Genomic DNA, 22,629 nt, shown 5'->3' on the forward strand with positions numbered 1-22,629 from the left:
AAAAGTGCAGCAACTTGGACAAATTTAGATTCAGGAATTGTAACTTGTACCCCTCCCCCTTTCTAAAATTTCATTTCTGCTTCCAATCTCGCTAGCAAGTCCCTTCCCAGTAAAAGTTGAGGGGAGTTAGACATGTAAAGGAATTGATGGGTTACCCAGTGCTTCCCCAGCTTAAATTTTAAAGGTTGAAAGAAAGGCCGTGTTTCAGCTACCCCAGTAGCCCAAACAACCTGTACAGTATCATGACTCAGTTTCCCTTCTAAGGCATTTAACACAGAATAGGCAGCTCCAGCATCCACCAGAAATTCAATGTCCTGTTTCCCCAGCTAAGCTACAGCCAATGGCTGGGACACTGAGCACCATGGCATTTGGTGCTTACAGCAGTGATGGAGCTGGCACATCAGCCCACCCCACCAGCCCTGCTGCTGCCAACTGCTGGGTGCCCACTACAGCCCTGCCTGAGCCCTTAAAGAGTTCATTTCATGTAAAGCAACACACAGATCACTATCAGGCTTCTTATGAATATTTTAATGAAAACAGAGGACCAGCTGTACAGACTCAGTCAAGAAATGACAACCTTAATCTTGGGGCGAATATAAAACTGGCAGATTCAGCTCCCCAGGTTTTTAATGCTTGCCACAGCCTCCCATTCTAGGCCACAGGACCTTGCTGAAAATTGAAAGCGTTCACAATCTGTTTTGCTGTTACTTGAAGTCTTGTTTAAGTATTTGCTTCATTTCTTACATAAAAAGATAACTAAAGAATTACCAAAAAATATGACAAACGAAGTATGGATTGAGTTCTTTGAGTTCACAGTAGAGTAATATACTTCCTTATAAAACTTTCTTTTGCAGGGCTGAAACAAACAGCAGATAAAATGAATCAAAGTGCTCTAGTTATGTTGGCACTTCCCATGTCATTCACAGGGAAAAAAAATTCAAGCATTTAAACAGAATCAAGTCTCCTAAATAAAACAAACTGACTTTGAAAATTTTACAAGTGACACATTAGCCTACGAGAGCATGATTTCCTTCAGCAATTTCAGTTAGTCCTTGGGCAGAGCAATCCTAAATTACATAGCAAGTTAGTGTCATGATAATACAGTCATCTAATACTATCCTTACAAATCCACACGAATAAAAAATGATAATAAAAATTTAAAAACCCTCAAATGACAAAACAAAACACTCAAAAATTACGTAGATTGGCCTATATTTATAAAAAGTAGTGATAACTAGTTATTGTAGTGTCGAGGATTCACAGCTATGGAAATAAAATTGATTCTAGCATAAAAACCCTGCTCTGTGGAGGATTATTCTGCATATCTTATTTGTGCTTTTAGCTCATTGGTAAGGTAAGTGGTCAGCACTCCTAACACCTTGTCTGTGAGACTAGAATTTGCCATTACAAGAGCAATCAGCTGAGCAGCATCAATCCAGTTTAAGTTCTTGACAACAGCTGTGGCTTCAGCACAGAGTTTCTGTTTCTCAGCAGCAGGCAATTCCATTAAAATCTGAGGGACTGGCTTGAAATCTTCAGAAGTTATCCATCCAATCAATCCACCAACTGCTCCTCCTAGGAAAGACAGTGAATTATTAGTCTTGACCAGTTAATGCTAAAGCCTGAAATTCTATCCACAGCCATCACCAACAATGGTCCCACCTTGATTAGAAATCAACCAAAAGTTGTCTATGTGCCTGCTTTAACTAGATTTATATAACAATATTCAAAGCACCAAAAAGGATTTTTAAAGCTCTTTACATCCACTGCAACCATAAAGAAACCCTTCATACAATCAACACTAATACCTTCAAGCTAGAAACCAGAAACAAAACACTCCCTGGGCCACTCTCTTAGGATAAGCTCGACTTCTAAATAGAACCTTGCCCAAGGAAAACAGCAGACCAAGAACTGCCTTAGCCATGTCATAATCTCTTACTAGATACTCCCAGACTGATCAAGGCTTTCTGCTTCTTTAGAGTCACACACTGCAGCCTCCTACACACAGGAAGGCCACCCCTGCAGGTGCTCAGAGACCAAACCCATCAGACACATTCAGGCTTTCATCTACCACAGGCACACCCCAGCCACCCCAGGTGGACAGGACATGCTCAGCTAAGGAGAAGGTCCCAGGTTATCAGGATGACAGCAGAGGGATGGATCATCTGCAGCTGATGTGACTGTGGCTGCAGAGACACCAGCCTGGCAGCCCTACAGGGCTCTTCTCCAGCAGCAACCCACAGGACTGACAGTGCTGACCAGGCCATGAATGGGAGGGAGGGAACTCTCACAATGGAGATATGGCAGAACTGACCCTGCCACCCTCAGAGACTGTTCCTAAAAAGTCATCTGTGCACTCACAGGGATGCAGTTTTCCATTAGGTAAAAATTCTTAATTTGCAGCTTCTACTCACTTAGCAATTTTTACCATGACACCAGAGAAATACTTGAAAGCCTAGCATGGCTGAATTAATCTTCAAGGGACTTTTATGAGAACATCAATGCCTGATTTAGGGGCACTTAATGCAAAAGCCACTGCAAGTATTGATGTCTAAGCTCCTGCTCCATTGAGACAAGATTTGTTACATGATCACACTTTTTCCACCAAGTCCACTCTGCACAGAGCAGGGAGTCCATGGGAAGCATGAGCAAGCTTCTCCAGCAGTGCTGCACATGGCAGGTAACTCACCCTCATTCCTGGTGCAAAGCAGCACGAGGGACAAGCCCTGCCACCAGTCCCACACCTATCCAGGCTGTTTGAGCAAGTCAAGGTGCACTTGACTATAAATGTCTCTCTAACTGTTGGGCTTATTTACTTTTCCAATTTAAAAAGTCAAATGAGAGGTTTATGATTTAGTTGCACTATAACTGAATCGTGGCTTTTAGTTTAGTTAATATTTTTTACTTTTAATATATGTGCTTATTATTGTATACTTTCAGTATAAAGTACTAGGTATACTTGTTCCAGTGCCTTCCTCAGTGTCTGAAGAACATCCATAGTGACTGGGAGACACTATGAAAGCTTAAACAAACACTTAAAAAGAGAAAATGCATCCGAGAATAACTTTATTTCTCTTCATCTCACTCATGAATGAGGCCACTTACATTATTACCTTTACTTCAGCTTACAAATTTCTTACAAAAGCTTAATTTCCCTCCTTTGTTCCTGATAACTTCAGTCATAGATTTGTCTAAATACTATTCTGGCTATTAATTACGTTTTGTACCTGTAATAGGAGTAATTACACAGCTTCACTTTGCATTTTCTGTTACCACTCCTCACAAATGCTTTGCTGTTTTTGTAACTCAACCTGATGGAGGCACATTGCAGTTCACTCCAGAATCAGTAAGCCTGTGCAATTCCTGCACCTGCTCACTTGACATTCAAGGGCCAGGGCCCACATGCCTTCAGTCACAAGGCAGCTTCCAAACTAGACAACTCTTAATTCCAGAGTTACAGAGGAGAAACAATTCTTTATTATTAGACTTTCTCTTTCCTGTAACAAAAAAAAAAAAAGCAAAGTGACAGGGAATAATGAATCCCAGTGGAAAAAACAAGTTCATGAGGACGTGGATATCAGGAACTTTTAAAATAGAGAAATTAGCATCATTTTTAGTAAGACCATTTGGGAAATGATCCTGCCCCATGCTAAGGCTTCTTCACCCTCACCCCGCCTTGCAGCAGGAAATCTCAGCACTGAATGCCCCTTTCCTTCAGCCCACACCTCCTCATTTCTCCACTCAAGGATTTAAGCCCCCTCGCTCCTAAAGCAAAGCACACTTACCTACAGCGATGCCAGGGGGGCCTCCCAGCACCCCACCCAAAAAGGCTGATGCTCCTGTCACCAGGGCTCCCCGGCCAGAATGTGCCACAGCAGCTTTCATGCCCTTCACCGTGGCCAGGTGGCTGAGCAGCGCCATCACGTCATCGGTGCGGATCGGCATCTCGCCCAGCCCAACTCCTGCAAAAGATGTTTTAAGTTATCTTTGCACCACTGCAGCTGAGACCAAACCGAGCTGCTAAATGGACTGGAAGGGAACAAATCCCTAGCATGCAAGGACAAAAGCAGGAAATAGTACCTGCTTTCTCTTTCAGTTTTCAGTGGTGGAAAACCGCTCCTTAAAGTAATTGCTGAAGGTCACTGAAACTGCCAATGAGATATCAGGCTAGTCCAGAAAAAAATGGGTTTATGACAAATTCAGACATCCTACAGTATCAAATTCATCAGTACGTTGCTTTTGGCCCGAGCTATTCCCATGTGTGTTCAGCATGACACACAACTCTGGGAAAAAGAGAGTGTTTCATTCTACCCCGACTAGCAAATTATAAATGACAAATCTGTCAGGTATCTTCTCATTGTCCTAATTTTTACTACAAATCAGTCAATTGATTTCACATATCAGGTCTTCTCTCTGTTTTGTTACATGTTTAAACACATCCATGCTGATTTCTGAAGGCAGGAGGCTGCCTGTAGCAACCAAGAAGTCCCTGAGGAAGTGTTGGAGGAAAGACCTCCTACTGGGACATTTATGCTCGAGGTACTCTGGAGTCAGGCCATCAGAAATGCACGGGTGGATGGATAAGGTAGTCTCAAAGCAGAGATGCCAGAAGAGTCTCATGTAGGAGGAAGCAGAGACACAGGACTCCAGCTTGTAAAATTCTGTCATGTGTCCTCAGCAAGGGACAGAGACCTGTCCCTGAGAACAAGCACTCTGGAACAAAGAAAAAGACTCTTCACCTCATTCACTTGCTGCTGCTGCTCATTTCATAAATACTTCCCCCTATGCACACCAGCTGAGGAAAGGGTTTCCAGTGATAATTAAAAACAAAGAAGTATTCAATAGGATTAAAAATAAAATCACATATACACAAGTTGCAGATTTCTCACTGTACATGTAATGTCAGATGAGCATTTGGGGTTTTTTCAGCAAACCTCTTATCCCAGTGTGTGTGCAATACTTTATCAGCCCAAGCCAAGACTGTTTTAGAATCTTTCCTGAATAGATCTCCTCTGTGGAAAGTGAAAGTGGAGTGGTATCACACTATTTTTCATATTAAAAATTAACTACTGCAAAAGAGAAAGCTTTCTTTTGCACTAAAATGGCTGACTGCAAATCATCCATGTCACTGCAGGACCCAAGCACTGCTGACACTGAACAGAAGTCTGGGCTTTGGAAAGGGACCACATATACTCCATAGCTGCAAAGAGGCACAGTAGGAAATTAATCAAATAGTTGATTTCTCTCACTACATTCATCTTTCTGCCCGTCTAAAGAAAACATCCAAGTTCATAATTTTACCACTGTTGCTTTTGGGTTCTTGGCAGGCTGATGACACAGCAGTGGCTCAGAAAGGCAGTATGTGTTGGTTAGGGACAGCAGAGCCTCACACCCCGCTTCCAGAGATACATGTATTATCTCACTCAACAGGGCTTAAGCTCCAAGTAGTGAAAAATGGCTGTCCTGTCTGTCCTAGAGCAGTACGGAAAAACTATACAACTAGTACAGCTCCCACTGCCAGGCCTGGGAAAGATGGAAAATGAGACAATGAAGCGTTTGTTTACACCTTTCTAACAAAAGGTGAGCAGCTTTCCACTCAGAGTGACATTCACACCAGCCCTGAGCAGTCTGAAGTGCTGCAGGATTCACTCCCCCCTCTCAGACACTGATTTGTGCTTGTGCTTCACCTCCATGGCATGCCCTCGGACTAACCCAGTGTGCTGAAAACAATTTGCATCTCCTCTCTGGGCTAAATTCAGTGAACGCTCACACAAAGCCCTCCAGAGTATGAAGGCTCTGCAGCACAGGTGGGACAGCACAAGTGGGAGAGCTGACAACACAGGGCTCTCACTGACAGCAACATTATCAGCTTTGCCCCCTCAAACTGAGGGAGTGCTCCAATGTAATAAAGCAATCTAATTGTAACAGATGTGAAATGATGTTTTATGAGCAGACAGGGCCTCAGCTGAGGCACGAGGCTCCTGCACTGGGCTGAACCTGGCTGCTCAAAGTCACCTGCATTACCATCCTCCACATGGCCAGTACGCCAGGTGTCTCTTGGTGACATGGCAAAGGTGACACAGTGCAAAGGTGATCAGCCACTCTTGGTTTCTCCAGATAAGCAAAACACTCTTTAATAACTAGCTTCAAAGTGTAGCTGACTTAAAGTTGAAAAACAGCCAGAGCATAACAAAAGTAGTAATCACACTGCTGCCTGGTGCTGTATGAATTTGTGGCAAGTAAATTCGTAACACATTAGTCAGCTTCAAGATAAAAAACACATTAGTCAGCTTCAAGATAAAACAGAAATTTATTGGGACTCAAGAAACTGAAAGTAGTTCTTCCATACTAAATTACTGACCATTTGGCTCCCCTCACAACTTCCGCAAAAGGAAATTCCCACTTGCAAAATTAACATTTATTTGGGCTTTTTTGGCTGGACTGAACCGGGTTCTTGGCATAGCAGAGTGGTTCCTGCTTCATTCTGGATGTGAGCATCACACTCCAAACTCTCAGAGACTTACAAGGAACACTCATTTTCTCTAAACTCTTAGCAAAAGTATTTTTGTGATCTCTTCTCATATTCACTATAATTTAAGTCCTGCAGAGAACATTACAGAGCACAGTACCTGAGGCACAGCACATACATGGTGTTTTTTTAACTGTACATACAGAGCACTAGTGGGAGCCACTGAAACATAAACCAAGTCCTAACATGTAAAGTAACCCCAGATTCCTACATTCAGCACAGAGAATTACGAATTCCTTGAAAAAAATTCAGTTCAGTCCCATTTAAAAATCAAGATGATCAATCAGGCAATTTTGAGTGAGCAGGTCTTTATTCAACCACCTACCACAGGCCATTAAAGGATATTTTGACAATATACCAACAAGCTGCAGCACAGAGACACCACAAAAGGCATTTAACTTGCTATTAGGATAAGCAGCTCCTACCAAAAAAATCAACTAAATAACTGTCAGCAGCCAGGCAGCTTGCTCAGAAAATCAAACAAGACGCTTATAAAGCTCTGCAGCTGCAAACCTCTAACACTTCACAGACTGGCAAGGTCTGTAAGAAGTCAGCTGCAAGAATGTGGAGCACAAAGTTGCATCTGACATCAAGCTACTGATGAGAATCACAAGCAAGCAGAAGAGGAAGACAAGCATGTTGCAAAACGCCAGTGGTGCTACAAAGGAGCAGGGGTCCTACCCCAGAATAGCAGAGAAGGAACTGTAAACTTTGTGTGTTAGAGGTACAGTCACGATAGCCAAAAGCAATTACAAACTCTGATGGTGTAACTGACAAGTAACTGAATGTGCAATTTGATCGTAGCACCTAATTGTTCCCTACTGAATTCACCCAGGCATTAGGAAACAGCAGGATTGTAAAATACTGCCTTTGGTCTAATGAAGAGATAGAAATGTCAACACCCATAAAACTGTGAACAGCTATGAAAGGCGCTAAGTCCCCACAGCTCCTACTGACTTCACATGGTACCAAGAACCTTCAGCTCCTCAAGGAAAACCCCAAACTCAGGAGTTCTAGAACATGAAGTCACTGACAAACCAAGCTTTATTGTGCAGTGGTTTTGTTCTACTGCAGTTCAGTGGCTGCTTTCCTTGTGTCCTTGTGGTCTCCCCAAATACTCATCCAACATCTTCAGTTCTGTACTGCAGTTAATGCTCCCTCCCTCACTTTCACTCCAAGGACAGTGGAACAAAGTGAGCAGTGCTCCTGCTCTCCTGCCCAAAGGGAATGGTAACATCATGTTACAACATCTCGACTTTGAACCTACAACCAGCAGGCTTCCTTAACAAGAAAAATGCCATAGAAAGAATTAAAACAACGACGACAACATAATACCCACCTCACTGAAAGTCCTGCTAATACAAATAATTGAAGAGGGTCCCCAGATAACTCTGTGGTGTGAACCTCATTTCAGGTCTTTCCAGTTTAACATTCCCATCTCATCACCCTACTGCCACCTGCACCAAATGATGACTTCAAACAAGCAAAAGCATTTCTATCCCTGGGCTCACTATCCCACTCAGAGAAAAATGAGCCTCTTCCCAAATGTCCACACAGGAGACATTCTCAGCAGCACCCAGCCTGCCCCACCACCGAGCTGTCCTCACCTTACCGCTTCTGGCTGAGGTAACTGAGTGACCATCTCTGCCACGTGCATGTATCCAGCACAAACCCCCACGCACACTGCACATCCCAAACACACCAGGCCATGAAGATACTGAGCTAAGCCCTCTTACCTGCAGCTGTCTGTATCATGGTGGACATCATATGGGGATGAACAAGAAAGGGAGGTGGCAATTTCTTCTGTCTCAACTGTACAGTAACAGCTCTGCAACCTTTTATAAGAAACATGAGAACAGCACTGAAGCTAATCCAAACACAAGGTACCACATACTAAGACACGGTAAAGAACACAACTTCACAAATAACAGTGTGCAAGGAGATGTCACCTGATTGTTTAAATAGGCCAGAAGTCCACCAGTTATTTCAATAACAGCTGGTGGACAGACAGGGACTCAAGATATTCCCATCTGCAAAGGAGGACTGTCTCTTCACTGGTCCATACACATCCTGGAATCATGAGCAGCATCTGGTTCCTAAATCGGCACTTTCGGAAAATCCTGCCTTTAGAGCCTGGTCTAGTACTTGAAACCTGCAAAGCAGGTGGTCTGTCTGATAGAAATCATGATTGGCATCAGCAGCCAGTAAATATACCAGTTTTGAACCTGCTCTGCATTTGCAATTTTCATTTCTTTTCCAAAGAAAGGGTTTACTCCTGCTTGATGGCATAAAGGTTAAAACATGCTTAATGCCATTTTCACCTCAGCATTTGCCACTCTTCTTTCTTAACCATAAGGATTCACTGTATATACAAATATTTACTTTGTTACTATGGATTCACACAGATTTCTTTTGAAGTACTACAAATATTTACTGTAATATGTTACTATGGATTCACTCAGATTTCTTTTGGTTTCAGTTATATGAGGAGATGGTAAGAAACTCTTGTATTTCCTAGACAACCTGAATTCAATTGAAATGCATAAAAGAGCATTTCTATATTGTTTTGTAAGAATTGAGACCTTAAGAGCATTGCTCTTCTTCTGTGTGTTTATCAAAGCATTTAATATAATCAAAGCATTTAATTGGTTTATTTAACACAAGAGGTAACAAATTTACTCATTAGATGAGCAAACTACTTCTATGCACCTAGAAGCTGATTTTACAAGGCTCTTAGATGCCAAAAATTGCAGGTAAAAATTCAATGGGAATTATCTCATTCCACTGAGCTGAAAGGAAATTTGGCACCTAACCTGTCTAGGCACTCAGCTTACCTGGTCTGCTAAATTACAAAGCATCTGTGAAAGACTGGCCATAACTCCTTCCTCTGACTTGTATTATACCCATTCATTGTCTTTCTAATCATTGAGTTATTTTCCCCCCATTTCCTTGCCAATTTCTCTGTTTTGAAGGCTATATTAAAAAGAGTTACAGGTCGCTTTCATTAGCTAGCTGATACTGAAGCCGACAATGAGACTTTCAGTTAAGAGAGAGAAAAGAGCTGACCCTCAGAAACACAAATAGCGGAGCTGTTCCCCTGCAGAGGTACCTAGCACAGCACACTGCGGTGCTATCTTCAAAATCTGAACTAAGCCTGACAATTTAAGATGTTTTGCCTGACTCATTGCAAAAACATAAAACTTCATCTCTTTAAAATTTATCAACATGTCCTGAATGTTTTAAAATTTATTAAAAATGTTATTACTAAAATGGGCTGAGCATAGAATGTAATTATGAATCCTTTCAAATAGCTGAAATTTAATCACACCACAGCTATTTATTTATGTTCTTGTCAATTTTGGGTTTACTGCTGCTGAAGCACTGCTCCCGCCGCAATGTGACTCGGGGAAATGAGGATGTTCGTTCGGAACCCACCTAGAGGGGTTCCTGTGTCACCCGCTCGGGGTGACCGTGCCTGGGTTGCGGTGGATGATCTCAGAGCTCCCCTCCCACCACAGTGACTCGGGGATTCTGTGCTGCTCGAGGGGGGTTCAGCGGGGCCTGGAGGCCTTTAGCGCCATTAGCGCCGCCCCCGGCCCAGTTCCCAGCTCCGGGCCCGGCCGCAGGGGCTGGCGCGGCTCCCCCGGCGCTCCGTGCCCGTGGGGCGCGGCGCCGGCGGCCGCACACGCGAACCCCGCGGGCCGACGGCGCTGCCCGGGGCGCGGGGCCCTCACGGACGGAGCCAGCGCCGCGCCCCGCCGCCTCCCTCGTTCCCTCCGTCCTTCCCTTCTTCCCTCCCCCGCCTACCTCAGCCGGCAGCGCCCAGCTCTCGGCCGGCCGGGCAGGACACAGCGGTGGCGCCGGAGGAGGAGCCCTGCGGAGCGCCCGGCCCGCCCTCAGCTCGGCCGGCCGCGGGGCGCTGGGCTTGGGCGGCGGGGCCGCACTCTCCGCCGCGGCCGCGGGCCCTGCGCGCCTGCTCCGCCGCCGCCTCCGCCCGCCCCGCAGCCGGCAGTGGCACGGCCTCGGTGCCGGGCGTCACTCGCTGTGCCGGGCCCGGAGCAGCCACCAGGGTGCTCACGGCCAGCCTGCAACCTGCGCCACAGGCAGCTGCTGGCAGAGGAGAAGAAGGAGGCAGAGGCGGATCGGAGGCAGGCGGAGCCGATCCGCTCCGCCGTGGGCTACGAGCCCTCCAGCGGCGATGACAGCGACAGGTCTGACGACGAGAAAGCCGAGCAGTGGCCAGCAGACACTGAGTTTTATACCTCAGGAGTATCCTGGTCGTCTTTCCACAGCTGACCTCCCCGGGAGGTGGTGGCCTTCAGACACCGGGAAGCCAACCTCTGGCCTCCAGCGTGTGTCCTTCTCGGTGTTGTCTCCGGAGGCCGTGCCCAGGAAGATGGGTCTTGGTGTGTCTTGTCAGGGCAGAGATGAGGGTACCCCTCTGAGAACCCTCATACCATGTGAGCACAGAGAGAACAGCTCAGGAGGAGCACTGAGGACTGGGGCAGTGCCCTGTGGGTCAGTCTTGGCCAAATGAGCTCACCTTCGGTGCCTTATTCTTCCTCTCTGCTAAAACACAGCCATGCAAACATCTTCTTTCAAGTGTTTTGAGATTGGCTCTTGGGAGAAAAAGGAGCAAGAAATCCCAGAGCTGAGCACATTTGCCTGCTCACAGTGTGTTCCTCTGTCACAGCAAGGGCCACTCTGGATGCCACTTTCCATGAGCATTCTGAGATTCTCACTGCAGCCCTGCCAGCCTGGGGGAATAGCTGCCCATCCCTGCACTGTAAGGCTCCAGCTTCTCTGTCTTCACTTGCATCTCTCCAGGCTGGAAACACTTCAGAGAATGGTGCTTTGAGTGCAGGGAGCTTGTGTGAGGCTCAGTGTGAGCAGCCCTAGCAAAGCACTGGAGCATCCAGCTCTCTCAGATGGAAAGAGGCCATGCCAGTGGTACCAGGCCAGGAGGAGGAAGGAGAGGGGAAAAGGACTGTAACAGTGTGTCTTTTTGGAGTGCAGCTACAGCCTTTCTAAATCCCAGTCAGTCTCTCCGTAGAGAAACTGCTTTAGAAGTATTCAGGCAGCAATTCAAGCTCACACCACCTCACACGTTACAAGGCTAACTCAGCAGAAAGGCAGAAGGCTCCCAGCCCCAGAACAATTTCCAAGCAAGTGTTTATTCCAGTGAGCTGAAGGTGAATCCGGAGGCAAAGAGGGTGAACGTGATTTTTCTTAGTTATGTAGGGTCTCAGATTCGTGGGTGGTACAAAAGAGGACAGGGCAGGGGCCAGGTGACCAAAGGGAAGAGAGGAACTGGACACCAACCCCCATAGCCGAAGGGGAAATAGGGAAAGGGGATGCCATGGGCTGGGTGATGGGCTTGGGAAACTCAGGGAGAACACTGCACAATGTCTGCAAGGATTCATAGGGGGAAGCCTTTTTACATCTAAGGTATCCTTAATCTTCACTTTTCCAGGGCAGGGCAGTTGGAAATTCATTTAACGGCAGGAGGGTGTCCACAAGAGACACGGAAAATTACACTAAGCAGTGAAATATGGAGGGCGAGAGGTACTGCCGCTCACTCAGTAACTAAGGGCAGAGCCCAGATCTCAAACACAGGCAGTTGTACCAGATTACTAGAAACTGGTTTACAATTTCTATGGGTATAATAAAAAGCATTTCAGAGAATACTCTTAGAGTATCACAGGAGCGCAGAGGATCAGAGTGAAATGATCTAAATTCCATCCACATCTATTACACTGATAAAAGTGATAAAAATCCATTCATTAACTACGTTTGGGCCCCCTGTAAAATGGGGGTCATGATATTGATGTCTGAAACCACTGAAACTTGTAAAGGTCTGCTTAAGTACTAGATACTATTACAGATGAACAGGAACCCCCATTTTTCCATCGGCCTGCATTATAATCGGTTGTCAGCTCTGTTCATGCTGGGTTTGAACAGCTGATGAGCACAGGATGCCAACTCCATCTCACTGGATCATTCAGTCATCTGCCACTGCTAGCAGTGTGTTGTTTTGGAAAGACTGAATTTAATTTGTGAAATAACCAGAAAATTGCAACTAGAAGTAAAGGATTCATTTAAAAAGTATTTTTACATGGATATAGTTTTAAAGTCTTTAAAAAGTTGCAGTATATGTAATCTGCCAATGAAACTGAAAACCCACTCATTTCAGGCTTGGCATTATCAAAATGACAAGGTGAAGAGTGCCCATTTACTACTCATTTCCATCTCCTTTTCACATCACTGAAAAAGTGTTATCAGATGCTGAGAACAATCACTGTCCTGCACTCCACTGAATTTATCAGAGGCAAATGGTAGGTGTAGAAACGAATTAATCAAATGCATATAATAGCAGTTTCTCAGTTTAAAGCTTCACCGTTTAAACCTTACAGAAACCTCATCACACACATGGAGATAGAGCTTTATTTTAGGCAAAAAAAAATGAACTTGTCAGAGCAGTTTCACTTGACTTTACATACAAAGAAGGCACACCTGCACATTTTTCTACCTACAAACCTGTCTTAGGAGTGCCTTGAAACACAATGTGAACAATGGCTGGGACACTGAGCACCATGGCATTTGGTGCTTACAGCAGTGATGGAGCTGGCACATCAGCCCACCCCACCAGCCCTGCTGCTGCCAACTGCTGGGTGCCCACTACAGCCCTGCCTGAGCCCTTAAAGAGTTCATTTCATGTAAAGCAACACACAGATCACTATCAGGCTTCTTATGAATATTTTAATGAAAACAGAGGACCAGCTGTACAGACTCAGTCAAGAAATGACAACCTTAATCTTGGGGCGAATATAAAACTGGCAGATTCAGCTCCCCAGGTTTTTAATGCTTGCCACAGCCTCCCATTCTAGGCCACAGGACCTTGCTGAAAATTGAAAGCGTTCACAATCTGTTTTGCTGTTACTTGAAGTCTTGTTTAAGTATTTGCTTCATTTCTTACATAAAAAGATAACTAAAGAATTACAATAAAAATGTGTCAAAGAACAGATGGAGTCCTTGGAGTTTACAAGTTGCTTATGGAAAACTTTCCTTTGCAGGGCTGAAACAAACAGCAGATAAAATTAATCAAAGTGCCCTAGTTATGTTGGCACTTCCCATGTCATTCACTGGGAAAAAAATTCAAGCACTTAAACAGAATCAAGTCCCCTAAATAAAAAAAAACCTGACTTTGAAATTTTTACAAGTGACACATTAGCCTACGAGAGCATGATTCCCTTCAGCAATTTCAGTTAGTCCTTGGGCAGAGCAATCCAAGATTACATAGCAAGTTTGTGTCATGATAATACAGTCATCTAATACTATCCTTACAAATCCACACGAATCAAAAATAATAATAATGATGATAAAAATTTAAAAACCCCACACACCAAAACCAAACACTCAAAAATTACTTAGCCTGGCCTATATTTATAAATAATTTCAGTAGTAGTGATAACTAGTAATTGTTGTGTTGAAGATTCACAGCTATGGGAATAAAATTATTTCTAGCCTAAAAAGCCTGCTCTGTCGAGGATTATTTTCGATATGCTATTTTTGCCTTTAGCACATTGGTAAGATAATTTTTCAGCACTCCTAACACCTTCTCTCTGACAGTAGGATTTTTCATTACAAGAGCAATCAGCTGCTGAGCATCCTTCCATTGTAAGTTCTTGACAACAGCTGTGGCTTCAGCACAGAGTTTCTGTTTCTCAGCAGCAGGCAATTCCATTAAAATCTGAGGGACTGGCTTGAAATCTTCAGAAGTTATCCATCCAATCAATCCACCCACTGTTGCTCCTAGGAAAGACAGTGAATTATTAGTCTTGACCAGTTAATGCTAAAGCCTGAAATTCTATCCACAGCCATCACCAACAATGGTCCCACCTTGATTAGAAATCAACCAAAAGTTGTCTATGTGCCTGCTTTAACTAGATTTATATAACAATATTCAAAGCACCAAAAAGGATTTTTAAAGCTCTTTACATCCACTGCAACCATAAAGAAACCCTTCATACAATCAACACTAATACCTTCAAGCTAGAAACCAGAAACAAAACACTCCCTGGGCCACTCTCTTAGGATAAGCTCGACTTCTAAATAGAACCTTGCCCAAGGAAAACAGCAGACCAAGAACTGCCTTAGCCATGTCATAATCTCTTACTAGATACTCCCAGACTGATCAAGGCTTTCTGCTTCTTTAGAGTCACACACTGCAGCCTCCTACACACAGGAAGGCCACCCCTGCAGGTGCTCAGAGACCAAACCCATCAGACACATTCAGGCTTTCATCTACCACAGGCACACCCCAGCCACCCCAGGTGGACAGGACATGCTCAGCTAAGGAGAAGGTCCCAGGTTATCAGGATGACAGCAGAGGGATGGATCATCTGCAGCTGATGTGACTGTGGCTGCAGAGACACCAGCCTGGCAGCCCTACAGGGCTCTTCTCCAGCAGCAACCCACAGGACTGACAGTGCTGACCAGGCCATGAATGGGAGGAACTCTCACAATGGAGATATGGCAGAACTGACCCTGCCACCCTCAGAGACTGTTCCTAAAAAGTCATCTGTGCACTCACAGGGATGCAGTTTTCCATTAGGTAAAAACTCTTAATTTGCAGCTTCTACTCACTTAGCAATTTTTACCATGACACCAGAGAAATACTTGAAAGCCTAGCATGGCTGAATTCATCTTCAAGGGACTTTTATGAGAACATCAATGCCTGATTTAGGGGCACTTAATGCAAAAGCCACTGCAAGTATTGATGTCTAAGCTCCTGCTCCATTGAGACAAGATTTGTTACATGATCACACTTTTTCCACCAAGTCCACTCTGCACAGAGCAGGCAGTCCATGGGAAGCATGAGCACTGCAAGCTTCTCCAGCAGTGCTGCACATGGCAGGTAACTCACCCTCATTCCTGGTGCAAAGCAGCACGAGGGACAAGCCCTGCCACCAGTCCCACACCTATCCAGGCTGTTTGAGCAAGTCAAGGTGCACTTGACTATAAATGTCTCTCTAACTGTTGGGCTTATTTACTTTTCCAATTTAAAAAGTCAAATGAGAGGTTTATGATTTAGTTGCACTATAACTGAATCATGGCTTTTAGTTTAGTTAATATTTTTTACTTTTAATATATGTGCTTATTAATGTATACTTTCAGTATAAATTATCAGGTATACTTGTTCCAGCGCCTTCCTCAGTGTCTGAAGAACATCCATAGTGACTGGGAGACACTACGAAAGCTTAAACAAACACTTAAAAAGAGAAGATGCATCCGAGAATAACTTTATTTCTCTTCATCTCACTCATGAATGAGGCCACTTACATTATTACCTTTACTTCAGCTTACAAATTTCTTACAAAAGCTTAATTTCCCTCCTTTGTTCCTGATAACTTCAGTCATAGATTTGTCTAAATACTATTCTGGCTATTAATTACGTTTTGTACCTGTAATAGGAGTAATTACACAGCTTCACTTTGCATTTTCTGTTACCACTCCTCACAAATGCTTTGCTGTTTTTGTAACTCAACCTGATGGAGGCACATTGCAGTTCACTCCAGAATCAGTAAGCCTGTGCAATTCCTGCACCTGCTCACTTGACATTCAAGGGCCAGGGCCCACATGCCTTCAGTCACAAGGCAGCTTCCAAACTAGACAACTCTTAATTCCAGAGTTACAGAGGAGAAACAATTCTTTATTATTAGACTTTCACTTTCTTGTAACAAAAAAAAAAGCAAAGTGACAGGGAATAATGAATCCCAGTGGAAAAAACCACCATCAGGACGTGGATATCAGGGACTTTTTAAATACAGAAATTAGCATCATTTTTAGTAAGACCATTTGGGAAATGATCCTGCCCCATGCTAAGGCTTCTTCACCCTCACCCCGCCTTGCAGCAGGAAATCTCAGCACTGAATGCCCCTTTCCTTCAGCCCACACCTCCTCATTTCTCCACTCAAGGATTTAAGCCCCTCTTGTTCCTGAAGCAAAGCACACTTACCTATAAAGATTCCAGGGGGGCCTCCCAGCATGCCCCCCACAAAGGTTGTTGCACCTGCCAGCAGTGCTCCCCGTTTAGAATGTTTGTAAGCAACCTGCAGCTTCTCCACCAAGGCAAGCTTCTCGAGCATCACCATCACATCCTCAACACGGGTCAGAGTGTCGGCCCTCGAGTTGTTCATGGGTAGGGACGCACTCCCATACTTGGCCTGCCAAAATTCTGCAAAAGATGCTTTCAGTTACCTTTTCACCACTGCAACTGAGACTAAACCTAGCTGCTAAATGAATTTGATGGGAATGAAACCCTAGCATTCAAGGACACACACAGGAAATAACACCTGCTTTCTCTTTGGATTCTCGGAAAACCAGCCCTTACAGTAATTGCTGGAGGTCTCTGAAACTGCCAATGAGATAAAAAAATAGGTTTATGACAAATTCAGAGATTCTACAGTATCAAATTCTTCAGTATATTGCTTTTGGCCTGAGCAATTCCCATGTGTTTTCCCATCACACAGAGCTCTGGGGAAGAAGAGAGTTTAACCTTACCACAAGTAGCAGATTATAAATGACAAATCTGTCAGGTATCTGCAGGAGAACAGACATTCTAAGTTATTAAGCATAGTCAAAGCTGGAACAACACCAGGGGTAAGGAATGACGCTACATAAAGACCTGATTACAATCAACACAACTTGTTAAATCTAATCATGGCAATGACACAGGGTCTTGCAGCATGAGAAAAATAAAAATTATGTCCAATGTCTCTAGGGGAAATTGAGATAAATGACCATTATTTTAAAGTTCAAATAGTTGAGACTCAAGAGAAAGTCCATCAACTGGAAATGTTGATCTTTTGACATCACTGAATGTCCTTTTGGGAACTTGGAACAGGAAATAGCTGAAGAAGGTAGAACACTTTACCACAATGATGACATAAGGCTTTTGTTGACAAGTTTCTTCTGTATGTCTTCAGAGACAGCCATGTTCTGGCAATCTTACTTTTGCTCCTGTTCTGATTACGAAGGCTGAGTGGTGATGAAGTCATTTCTCTTCTCACTGAACCTCATTATCTCAGAGGTAATTGATGTCTGATCAAATGAATAGATGATTACTTTTAACTGTTGATGATAAAATACAGGAGTATCTTCTCCTTAAGTTAATGAATTGATTGGGCCTTGCCATTGCACATTCCCTTAAGGAAATTAGCAAAAATTAGCAATATTTTTTCAGAAAAAAAATTGTTGTATGAATATTGTATTATTTGGACTTCTTTAAGAGCTAATTATCCCTTTTTTGTTTTCAAAACAGTATGCATGACTCTTGCTAAGGACATGAAGGGAATAACAAAACAATTTATGTAGTGAAACAAGAAACTGACAGCAGTTAGGGATAAGTCAAATACAACAATCAGAAATATTTCAGGTAACAGACATAATTAATAACACATGTGAAATTAGGTAATTAACAATCTCTGAAATACTGTACCATCATCCCAGAGTCTGCAACAGCTGACAAACCTCAAATCAATGCAGATTTGGACAATCATTCTCCAGATAATGGTTCTCCAAGCTCTTGTCAAAGATAGGTCCAGCTGTCATATCCAGAGGGTCAAATTGCCAAGTTAAGGCAACTTGTATATTGTTTTGAGGCAGAAAACACCTGGGTCTGTTGGCAAATTTCTCATCCACATAGAACTAAGGCCTGGCCACTGCCTGAGCTCTAACTGAAAGAGAATTCCCTAGACCTATTTTTAAAGAAGGCTGTTAAGAATCTTAGGGTGAAAGACAAATTGAACCATCTAGTAGCTGGTTCCCTCCAAAATTCCTTCAAGACAGGAATGTTTTAAACACAGCAAACTGTTGGAGTGCTTCTGTAACAAGAACCAGACATGACAATATCATCAGTTCAGAGGAGACTTTCAACAAAGCTCAGATATTGTTTCTTGGAACTCTGAAAAATATTTAAAAATTTTAAGATAGCACTGGGTCAAACCACTGAGCTAGTGCAGAGACTAGCTAGAGAGGTAGCCTGGTCTAAGACATGTATAAGCAGCTAGAAAACAAATTAACACATTTTTAAAACAAGGTCCTTAACAATAGCAGTTATGAAATGCTTAAAGCAATTTAAAAAAACAAACTCTTGAAACAACATGTGTTTTCTAAGATGCTGACTATAAAACAATAATATCAACTTAAGAATAATGTCTATTATAGTATCAGTAAGTTCACACCATGGAATTAATATTCAGACCTCACGTTTGAGATAGAGATGGTCAAGCCACAGACTCTTGTCTAAAAATGTGAAAAGGTCCTGGTTTATTCTTCTTTATAATTTAACTATCCTGATCTTAACTACTCACTGACTTTTGACTGCAGTAAACTCCCACTGTAGGGTTCTTTTTGCAGACTCTGAACTGTTGGTTATGTCCTACTAGAATATGACCGTATTGAATTCTGACTGAATTCTGACTATGACAAGTGTCTCCTTGCCTCCTCTCACTGCAGGCTTTCACCTAGCTCAGCTTTGACTGCAAACTCCTACTGCAGAGTACAACTGCAGACCCAGACTGACTTCACAGCACATTCCTCACAGCAGCAAGTGCCTTTCCTATTTGGTCAGTCTTCTAGTCTTCTCAAACTGTTCTTTCAATACCTTCAATTGCTTCTTCTGCAGGATCTTCTCCTGACTAGCTATCCTATTTTTTTTACACTCATAATGCAGCTGTGACTTATCAGGGATGAAGTAATCTGTAACCTTTTCTCTTAAAAATATATTAGTTATAACTATTTGAAAAGGCTGAAATAATATATTCTAAATATTCATGTATTTATAACAGTAAAATGAAACAAAAGGGAAGTAAAATTTTGAGATCTTTCAACAAATGATTTGGAGTCTGAAAACCAGGATGGAAGCAAAAAGAGACTGCACAGATAAACCCAGTCTAAAGCTAAGAAGAAACACAGCATTCCACAGCAAGGATGGAGAGCAACACTCCATGAAGAAGAAAGGTTAGAGAGTTCATCTATCATCCAGAGCAAGATCCCCAAGGGCCTCTACCTTTCTTTCAAGTTCAAAAATATCAGCAGGCCCAGAGAACCCCTAGAAAACACAGAAAAGCCCAAAAGCTCTGCCTCCAGCACAGCCTGCATGGCCACAACCCATAGGTACTAAGAGGCATGAAAAATAAAACACTGAACAATTTACCAGTAAGAACTATAATAACTCAGATTAAACAACACTCAAACTCAATATAAATCAGTCTAAAGAAAACTTAACATCTGGATACTGAAGCAATAACATATAACTTAACAGTACTCTGACCTAAACACAGTAGCTTAATTGTGCTTAATTCTATCAATCCTTAATTTATATTAAATATAACCTTGAGTATAATTTATGGTAACTGCAGCTTTACTAAATAAAAAGAGACAACAACCTAAAGTTTGGTAAACTGCTATTGAACTTTGTATCATTTTACAGATGTCTGTACAATATATTCTAGCTTCTTCTATTTCCTTCTGCATTTTTGACAAGTTTCTGGGTTGTTGGATTGCTGTTACTCTCTTCTTTGAGATTCCTGACAAGGGTTGGTTTGTTGTTGTCGTTGTTCTGTTTTCTTGGGGTTTTTTTTTTGTTTGCTTGTTTGTTTGTATTTTGATGGTTGGTTTTTGGTGGTTCTTCATGAGCTTACATGGACCTTCTCAGTGGCGGCTGCGTTCCCTATGGTGGGGCCAGCTGGCCCCGGAGGGATGCCAGGCAGGGGATGGGCATTTAACAGTAGTTAAAATGTAACTTTTTAGGAGAAGGGGGAAGTTTCCCCCTCTTCTCCAGCAGATGTTCAGTAGAGAGGAAGAAACTGAAATAACAAAAAGTTGTATTTGTCTGGAGATGGAAAAGTTTTGAGAAAAACATTAATTAAGATAAATTTATTGCCTCCATGTACCATGAAATTATTCAGATGCGCGCATATATAGTATTTACTGACATAATGTAGGCTTAGTACGCATGTGTAACCAATGGGTTCAGTGGAAGGACACAAGAGGAAGATGAGAGCCTTCCTCCCCAAGACCCCTGAAAATGAGGAGACCCCTAAAAAGGGGATGGTGGAGTGTGCACAGTGGAGGTGGAAATAGGTGGTGATGAGACCAGTGATGTAAATGCTTATAAATTAAAAATAAGAGAGAATGAGAGGTGACACACAGTATTAAAATGGTAATTTTAGAACATTTTATTTGTATGGGGGACAGGAGACCATGTCCTGCTCCATACCCCGCGGGAATGTATCCCGCGGTATAAATTTGCTTTTGTATTATTATTTAGAACCAATGTTCAAATTAAAATTGCTGCTATATTTAATTTTTTTTGGAGTTTGGTTTTGGATTGGATAATTAAGCAGCACATCCATTTGTAACGATTTAATACGTCAAAATCTCTCTCTTTAATCGTTTTTCGTCTCACTTCAGTCCAATTAAATAGATTTTAAACTGTTTCCTGAAAAATCTCGTGATTTAAAATCTGAGGGGAGGGAGTGGTGGTGTGTCTCCTTCTCCGCACATGCGGAGTGCTGCCGGGGCACAGCGCCCGGTTCCGCGCCGTGTTCAAACTCAGTTCGCTCGGGAGGGCCGCCCGGGCCGGGGCTCGTACATCCGCACGGCTGGGCGAGCCTTGGGCACAGAGAGCCCGAAAAGGGTTTGCTGGGACTTGTGCGGGGTCTGTCATGGGCTCTGCAGCTCCGGTTTCGGCGGGACTACCTGCGGTTTCTGCTGGGGGCAGTCACGGAACTGCTCGCTGGAACCTCTGGCTCGCTCAGAACTTCATTAAATACGCGGCACGCAGGGAGCAAAGAAGCAGTAACTTCATCTGCCTTTATGTAGCTTCCGGGAGATTTCTGATTACCCAGAGCAATAAATCTTTTATTTCTTGCCTCAATTTGCAGAGTGATCCTTTTCTTCTTTTGGTGTCTATCGCCATTTCAGCTTCATTAGCCCTTTTAAGACCTCCAGCTCATATTTAACTTCTCTCTCAGAGAGAATAAGCTGGGGGACATTTAGCATGGCTTGTTTTTCTTTCGACAGTGCCTCTCCCTATCCCCCAGCCGTGGTCACTCACCTGCATTTCGGTGTTCCCGCTGCAGCGTACCGAGTTTTGTATCCGGAGCCTTTTCCCAGGAGTGTTCACACAAATGTGGTATTGGAGCCTCCCAATCGTTGCCTCTGACCGGGCGTCCTGCCTTTACACTTCTCTGCTCGTCTTTATACGATACAGAAATCGGATCTGTCTCCATCACCCTTGCCTGCATCGTGTCGTGGATTCACCAATATGCAGGGGATCAGAATCTCGGCCAGCCCAAATCCTGCAAAAAATGTCTTATCTTTTTACCACTGCAACTGAGACTAAACCTAGGTGCAAAATGAATTTGAGGGGAACAAACCCCTGGTATTTAAGGACAAGCACAGGAAATAGCACTCTCGTTGAATTCTCGGAAAACCAACCCTTACAGTAATTGCTGACGGTTACTGAACCTGCCAATGAGATCTCAGAGTGAAAAAAAAAAAAAAAAAAAAAAAAAAAAAAAAAAAAAAAAAAGTTTTATGACAAATTCAGAGATTCTACAGTATCAAATTCTTCAGTACATTGTTTTTGGTCTGAGCGATTCCCATGTATTTTCCCATCACACAGACCTCTGCTACCACAAGTAGAAGATTATAAATGACAAATCTGTTGGGTATCTGCAGGAGAATGGGCAACTGGACACCAAACCAAGAAGTTCTGAGGAAGTGTTGGAGGAAAGACCTCCTACTGGGACATTTATGCTCGGGGTACTCTGGAGTCAGGCCATCAGAAATGCACGGGTGGATGGATAAGGTAGTCTCAAAGCAGAGATGCCAGAAGAGTCTCATGTAGGAGGAAGCAGAGACACAGGACTCCAGCTTGTAAAATTCTGTCATGTGTCCTCAGCAAGGGACAGAGACCTGTCCCTGAGAACAAGCACTCTGGAACAAAGAAAAAGACTCTTCACCTCATTCACTTGCTGCTGCTGCTCATTTCATAAATACTTCCCCCTATGCACACCAGCTGAGGAAAG

The 22,629-nt window shown here is 43.3% G+C and overlaps 1 protein-coding gene across 5 annotated transcripts in view; it reads right to left on the reverse strand.

The window, feature by feature from the left end:
- Positions 1-513: 513 nt before the first annotated feature.
- C12H19orf12 (chromosome 12 C19orf12 homolog) overlaps positions 514-22,629 on the reverse strand; it is a 347,603-nt gene continuing 325,487 nt past the window's right edge. Inside the window, exons 1-4 of one of the 5 annotated variants that reach the window (XM_066327936.1) lie at positions 10,337-10,351; positions 8,266-8,364; positions 3,786-3,962; positions 514-1,575 (exon numbers count right to left, since the gene is read on the reverse strand). In XM_066327936.1, the coding sequence (XP_066184033.1) occupies positions 1,313-1,575; positions 3,786-3,962; positions 8,266-8,296 (471 nt within the window). In that variant the 5' untranslated portion in view covers positions 8,297-8,364; positions 10,337-10,351 and the 3' untranslated portion in view covers positions 514-1,312. Of the gene's footprint in view, positions 1,576-3,785; positions 3,963-5,566; positions 5,740-8,265; positions 8,365-10,336; positions 10,352-13,266; positions 14,342-16,547; positions 16,767-21,653; positions 21,976-22,629 lie in introns of those variants that run through there. The other 4 variants (XM_066327934.1, XM_066327938.1, XM_066327935.1 and 1 more) reach the window with 4 other exon arrangements.

The sequence above is a fragment of the Sylvia atricapilla genome, chromosome 12 (assembly GCF_009819655.1).
Source record: "Sylvia atricapilla isolate bSylAtr1 chromosome 12, bSylAtr1.pri, whole genome shotgun sequence".
NCBI lineage: Eukaryota > Metazoa > Chordata > Aves > Passeriformes > Sylviidae > Sylvia > Sylvia atricapilla.